The sequence below is a fragment of the Pholis gunnellus genome, assembly GCF_910591455.1.
Source record: "Pholis gunnellus genome assembly, chromosome: 13".
Taxonomy (NCBI): Eukaryota; Metazoa; Chordata; class Actinopteri; order Perciformes; family Pholidae; genus Pholis; species Pholis gunnellus.
Window position 1 is genome coordinate 10,616,828 of NC_136540.1, and position 6,814 is coordinate 10,623,641.

At 41.5% G+C, this 6,814-nt stretch overlaps 1 protein-coding gene across 1 annotated transcript; it reads left to right on the forward strand.

Moving 5' to 3' along the window:
* Positions 1-2,886: 2,886 nt before the first annotated feature.
* On the forward strand, positions 2,887-6,814 carry slc22a6l (solute carrier family 22 member 6, like; the record flags this gene model as incomplete). The annotated part of the gene is made up of 10 exons (XM_079172267.1): positions 2,887-3,291; positions 3,377-3,480; positions 3,704-3,858; positions 3,970-4,138; positions 4,285-4,408; positions 4,511-4,626; positions 4,739-4,953; positions 5,040-5,148; positions 6,298-6,501; positions 6,727-6,814. 10 exons carry the CDS (start codon positions 2,887-2,889, stop codon positions 6,812-6,814), a joined length of 1,689 nt encoding a protein of 562 aa, XP_079028393.1.

Here is a 6,814-nt window from a genome sequence, read left to right on the forward strand (position 1 = left end):
TGACAGCCTGGGTGACTTCTTCAAGCATTTCTGGGGAAAAAAATTAATTGTCAGGCAATTTATTTAAGTATCATAAACTGTAGAATAAATGTGCACATAATGAATTGTTTTGCAAGGGTAACTATTGTTTGGTAATAGTTGTATTTTCGAGCATCACACCCTGTCAACACACTTTGGTAATCAACAGTACATTGTATTTGGTGTAACTGATTGATTTTGCCAACGTTGCAGAAGTTGCGTCTGGTAACTCAACTCGCAAGTCTGTAGTGGTGGATTTGCATAGGCTCAATACAGGTCTGTTTTACAAAGCAAGAAGTGATTCACACATTGTAGTGTGACCTCTTACAGGACTGATCTGGGCTCTCATCACACCACACCAAAAGGTTTCACTAACAGAGGTTTGTTAATTATTGTAAAATAGTTTCTGTCTGCAAAGGGGATACTGTTTTAGACACAACTGAATACTCAGTCAATATAAAAGAATACAGTCAATACAATTTGAAGATATAAAATGTTCTTTTACACCAGCCACACAGATGTGAACGAGCCAATGGCTGAGAAGCACAGTATGAGCTGCAGCATCAGCAGCGTGACCTCAGAGCTCTGTCTATGCTTCATAACATTTTCACCAAAGTAAATGATTGCAAAAACAGAGCAATAAATGACAGATTCCTTTTGACTGCACTGCTCCCGAAACATTTATATATTTCTCTTGGCTTTACAGATGAAAGGTCAAAGATTTACGTGTTCACATGTGTCTGTTTGTAACTATTAACCGAACAAGAGGACATAATGTGACACTATTGTCAACGTGACTGCAGCGTTACCTGAGTGTTTACTGGTGTTATAAATTGTAAGATAACTCCTCGGGACATGAGTTTAAGGAGTTTAAAGTCCAAACTCAAACAATTAACAGCTTTAGATAATTGCAGAAGTAAAAGAAATCATTTAACATTTAGTAATGGAGACACCAAACCAGAGTTTCACTTCACAGCTGTCTTTTGACATCTACTTAACACTCAGGCTTCATGGGGCTCAGGTTCAGGGCCCCAACGTGTTGGGCGCCCCACAGAGAGGGGAGAGATGGAGGGGACAGGACCTTCTTTGTAAATTCAAAATGTTGCGGCTGCTTCGGTAATAGTATATATCATCAAACCCAGAATGTACAACTATCCGCTGGTTTCAGAGCATTGTCCTTGTTCACTCCTTCTTTGTAAAACCGTCAAACATTTCACTCTCTGAAAGCTATGAGACTGATGGTTTCAACCCTCACCCTCCACTTCACTGCTTCTTTGACGTTTACATTTTGCAAAAAGCCCAGAGCCCCCCGGGAAGTCTGTATGCGACTTTGTGTCTTTTCTCATTTTTCTAAAGTCTCTCATATATTCTGTTGAATACCCGTACTTTTGGGGCTCAAACTACAAAACTACTGAAGAAGGGAGAATTTAGAAGGACAAATCTTTCTCCGATTAGAGTTTGGCAGCTGAAAAAACAAAACGTTTTTTGTTTTGCTTTGGTGCACCTGCAGATTAATTCTGCCTGACATCTCATGCTGATCATTACATAAGCGCACATTCCTCACAACTAATAATCTGGACACATAACCAGGAAAAAAAATGCTAGCTTCACACAATACAATACACACACACACACACACACACACACACACACACACACACACAGACAGACAGACAGACAGATAGATTATTAGAGTGCATTGCTGTAGTTCTTTTGTTTCAGAACTCCATCAGCATAACGTGACTATTTATCAGAACATCTACAAATGTTGCTGACTGAACTGTAATTTATTGACAGCTAGCTGTTATAACAAGAGGGGACAGAGGGTGTCAAAGGGTCCCGGTGTTACAGCGCATTTGAATAGTTGAATATTTATCAAAATCTTTTGCTATTCACGTTAAACACTTACTTATTGTTTTTCCTTTTCTATTCGGCTTAACGCCTCTTGTTTATGTTTAATCCAGTAGACACATCCATATGCTCATGCATGAACAAATCAACAAGAAAACAATTACAGAAAACTTTAAATAAAATGACAGATATAACAAACACTAATGAAATCTAGTGAAAATGTGTTTGTGTATGCACAGGTGTGCACAGGCACGCACACACACACACACAGAAACACACACACACACACACACACACACAGAAACACACACACACAGACAGAGAGACAGACAGACAGACAGACAGAGAGACCCTCTATCACCCTGTGCTTCATGTTAAGTAATCAATAAGCGAGAGGGAGCATGTCTCAGTGCAAAGAGGGGAAAGAGCAGACCATAGTTATGTGACCACTCTTCATACAAGACATTGTTCAGGCACAGCAAGGACCCGGCATTCTACCTCACGGTTCGGTCAACGAGCTGCTAATACTTCAAGAGTTTACATTGCACTCCTTATAATCCAAAGTTCGGAAAAGCTGTTGGAATTTGAGAGCCGATTACTTACTTTAACACACTGCAGCAACAAGACCACTTTTACATCTTTTAGATTTTTGGGGGCTTTTTTTAAGGACCCCTTTGTGGAAAACTTTTATTGGAATTGTGTGATGTTTTAATGAAGGTCTACACTTTTTGAACCAGCATTTTTATTGGATTTTGAAGATATTTTATGTAGAGAAAATTAACTCAGCAGGTAAGTCGATGGAATTTGGTATTATTAATGCAACACCTTTAAATGCATAAGATACAAATACACTCTGGTTAGTTCTGACAACTTATGTCTTCTTCAATATTTTCCCAGGTGCTAGAAGAACTTACTCATTCTTTTTTTTGCGCATCCAATTCTTAATTAAACTACGAACAAAAGAATCTAGTACCATTAACATCAAGTCACCTTGTGGAGTTCTGGTGGCACAAAACTATGGTGTTTGGTGACCTCTTAGAGCAGGTGGGGGGCACAGGACGGTTCCAGATCGTGCATGTGACCCTTCTCTGCATACCTGTCGTGATGATGGCCAGCCACAACCTGCTGCAGAACTTTGTGGCCGCCGTGCCTCCTCACTTCTGCAGCGCACACACAAACCTCTCTCAGTCCCAGCTGAGCCCAGAGGAAACACTGCTGGTTACAGTGCCGCTGGACCAGAAAGGCAAGCCCGAGAGGTGCCAGCGTTACGTGGCTCCACAGTGGTCCCTCCTGAATAAGAATGTGACTTCCAGCTCAGGTGAGGAGGGCGACACTAAGGATGGTTTGGATGTTGACCTGCAGGGATGCACGGATGGATGGTCCTATAGCAAGGCTGAGATGAGCTCCACGATCATATCTGAAGTAGGACTGCTTGTATATTTTTTCTTTTCACACGTGTAAACGTTTTTCTGTCATGTGTGTTTAAACTGTGTTCCATTTTTGTCAGTGGCATTTGGTGTGTGATCAGCGCTCTTTGAAGCAAATGGGACAAACGATCTACATGGGAGGTGTGCTCGTGGGAGCTCTTGTCTTTGGAAGTCTGTCAGACAGGTAACACTCATTTGATCCCGACTGATTTTACAGTTATAGAAATAAGGAAGTAAATCTGGCACAATCCATCATACATGTGACTTTTAAACATGAATGGAGTATTGCATAAGACAACTTGCCTCTTCGTCATGCAGTATTGCTAAAAAGAAAATGGTATTTTATTCAAGTCATATAACAGCGATATAGTCTGACCTGACTCTTTGCAAATCCCCCTGGCCCCCAGATATGGTCGACGCATCCTCCTGCTCATATCCAACCTGCTGATGGCAGTGGCGGGAACATGTGTTGCTTTCTCTACCTCCTTCTCCCTCTTCTGCCTGTTCCGCTTTGGTTGTGGCATGGCTCTCTCTGGGATGGGGCTCAACACCTTCTCGCTCAGTAAGATATCTAGCTGGATAGAGCGCAATCCGTGTAGAATGACTTAACTAGAGCACTAATTGTACGAAATTCTTTCAAATATCTCTTGTTCTGTGATTCTTTAATTTCAAGTTGTGGAGTGGATCCCCACTCGTGTGCGAACTGTGGTGGGGACAATAACAGGTTACAGTTACACAGTGGGGCAGTTGGTCCTGGCCCTCATAGCCTACTTCATCCGGGACTGGAGGTGGTTAACCCTGGCGGTGTCTTTGCCCTACTATGTCTTCTTCCTCATCGCATGGTGAGAGGCCAAGTACTGACATGCTAATGAAACCTAAGGTCGCAACCGGAATTACTGATTCCTGTTAAAAAAGTTGCAAAGGCGTAGCGATCAGAGATATAGTTATTGCACTATTAACGTATAAACTAAACAAATGTCTCACACAGGTGGTTTCATGAATCTTCAAGATGGTTAGCGCTGAGCAATAAGCCTGAACAAGCCATCAAGAACCTTAAAAGTGTGGCCAAATTTAATGGACGCCATGAAGAGGGAGACAAAATCGACATTAATGTAAGGGAGCGTGGTGTGTTTGTGTGATTGCACAATCTATCTGCGTTCATAATTGCGTATGAAATCAATTTGAAGAGAGAAAACGCTCCTCTTGATGCGTAGATGCTGCAGGAGTCCATGAAGAAAGAGATGTCCAGTGTGAAGGGCTCCTACTCTATTCTGGATCTGTTCCGCACCCCCACAATGAGGAACATGACAGTCTGCCTCAGTATTGTCTGGTACGTGTCCTGCACTTGTTGAAGAAAAACTCGATGACATTTTTTAAGCACCGTCTATGAAATTGCAATGACACCTTGCTTGCTGTTTTTTGTTTGTCTTTTGCTAATTTAGGTTATCAACCAGCTTTGCCTACTATGGTCTCGCTATGGATCTGCAAAAATTCGGGGTGGACTTCTACTTAATCCAAGTAATCTTTGGAGCTGTTGACATCCCTGCTAAAGTCATCGTCACTGTGTCTATGTGTGTCGTTGGACGGCGACCATCACAAAGTGGTGCTCTCATCATTGCTGGAATCACTATTTTGATCAACCTGCTGGTACCTTATGGTATGTTAGAACACACGGCATAGGAGTTAAATATCATACTACAGAAACAACAGAGTGATCTGATGCATGTTTTTACTCCTCTGCAGATAAACAGATGACACGCACCTGTCTGGCTGTAATAGGTAAAGGTTGCCTTGCTGCCTCCTTCAACTGCTGCTACCTTTACTCTGGAGAACTGTACCCAACCATCATTCGGTAAGTCTTTATTTGGCAAAGATACGTGGTTCATGTGTTCAAGTTTTTAAGGGATTTTAGCTTAAGTTATTATACAATTTAATTCAGTATATTTAGTTTTTTGAGGAAATCACATCTCTATTTTAGATTGAGCTTCTCTACTGGATTGACTAGATTGCTTTTTACTGAACAAATTACAAATGTGGACAATGCTTCAGAGGTCTGCAGGTCACTCATAAGTTTTATTCAGAAGATGAAATAGTTCTAACAGGCTGCAACAAATACATCTATACATGGATGCAACAAATAACTTGTAGCAAATAGCGACATTTACCAAAGTAAAAGTTCAAAGAAGGGCTGTTTGGTGTGTATTTTGTTCGACTGCAGGTCATGCAGATAGAAGAACAAATAGAAGGTCATAGGGTCCGATGGGCAGATAAAGATTTATGGTGTCAAACACAAAGACTTTCTACCGCCTGAGAGCTAAACAGTGAAGGATCATTCGAAACTCAATGAAAACGTCATTACAAATGCTTGATTCGTAACACGTAGATACATTTTCCCTTCAAATTATTCTTCAAACTATGGATTCAACAAGGTATTGAGAGGAATCAGAGGGCTTTTGGTGCATGTTCATGGATTTACTGGGACTTTACTATCAGCAGAGGGCCGTCATGTCCTGATAAACTGTGATCCGTCCATTCAATAACGATTTTTTGTCCAAGCACACTGGCTTTGTTATTTTAGCTTGTCCGGCCATTCTTTGCTGCCTTCTCTTGTTGACGAATATGTGTCCTGGCAGAAGCGCTGCTGACGGCGTGTCTTTGCTCATCATACTCTTCTCTGAATAGTACATACACATCCATAGAAGGCAGCTTTTTCTGAGATATGACACAAATCCACGTTGATCCATCATTTCCAGTTCAGTTAAACAATAACTTAAAATGTGAGATGTGACACCAACAAACAATCCACGTGAATCCATCTTTTTGCAGTACAGTTAAACAGTAACTTAAGACCTACTGTCCCTATCAGACATTCTTCATTTATTAAATTGTAGCTGGACTTGAACATTGGATTTTCTTTACTTTATTTTTTTAACTTTACTTTATCACCAACACTGATTTAAAGTAAGAGTGTCGTTCTGGCTGTTTTTTTTCTCTCTCTCAGTCAGAATGGCATGGGCTGGGTATCCATGATGGCTCGTGTAGGAGCCATGGTGGCTCCTATGGTGCTTCTCACGGCCGACCACATACCTTGGCTTCCTGGTTTAATCTACGGAGGAGCTCCGATTCTCAGTGGAGTGGCTGCAATATTTCTTCCAGAAACACTTGGCTCACCCCTTCCTGACACAATACAAGACGTGGAGGACAGGTAATATCGAGCTCCAGTAGACAGGATGTGTACTTAAATCTCAGCATGTTCCGAAATCAAAACATAACTTTGCTAAACAGTACACCGGAGGGCTCTAGGTCAACCATTTATAGTAAATCTATCATCATGGTTTACTCAAGAAAAGTTGAAGAGAGAGAGAGAGAGAGAGAGAGAGAGAGAGAGAAACAGATTCATCCATATTTGCGTTTCCTGTCTTAAACACAGGGGATCTGGGAGAAGCTCCAAAATGCCACCAAAGGAAACAATAATCCTGCAAGACACCCAGGCGGATCTCCTAAAGCAGGCTGCCTGA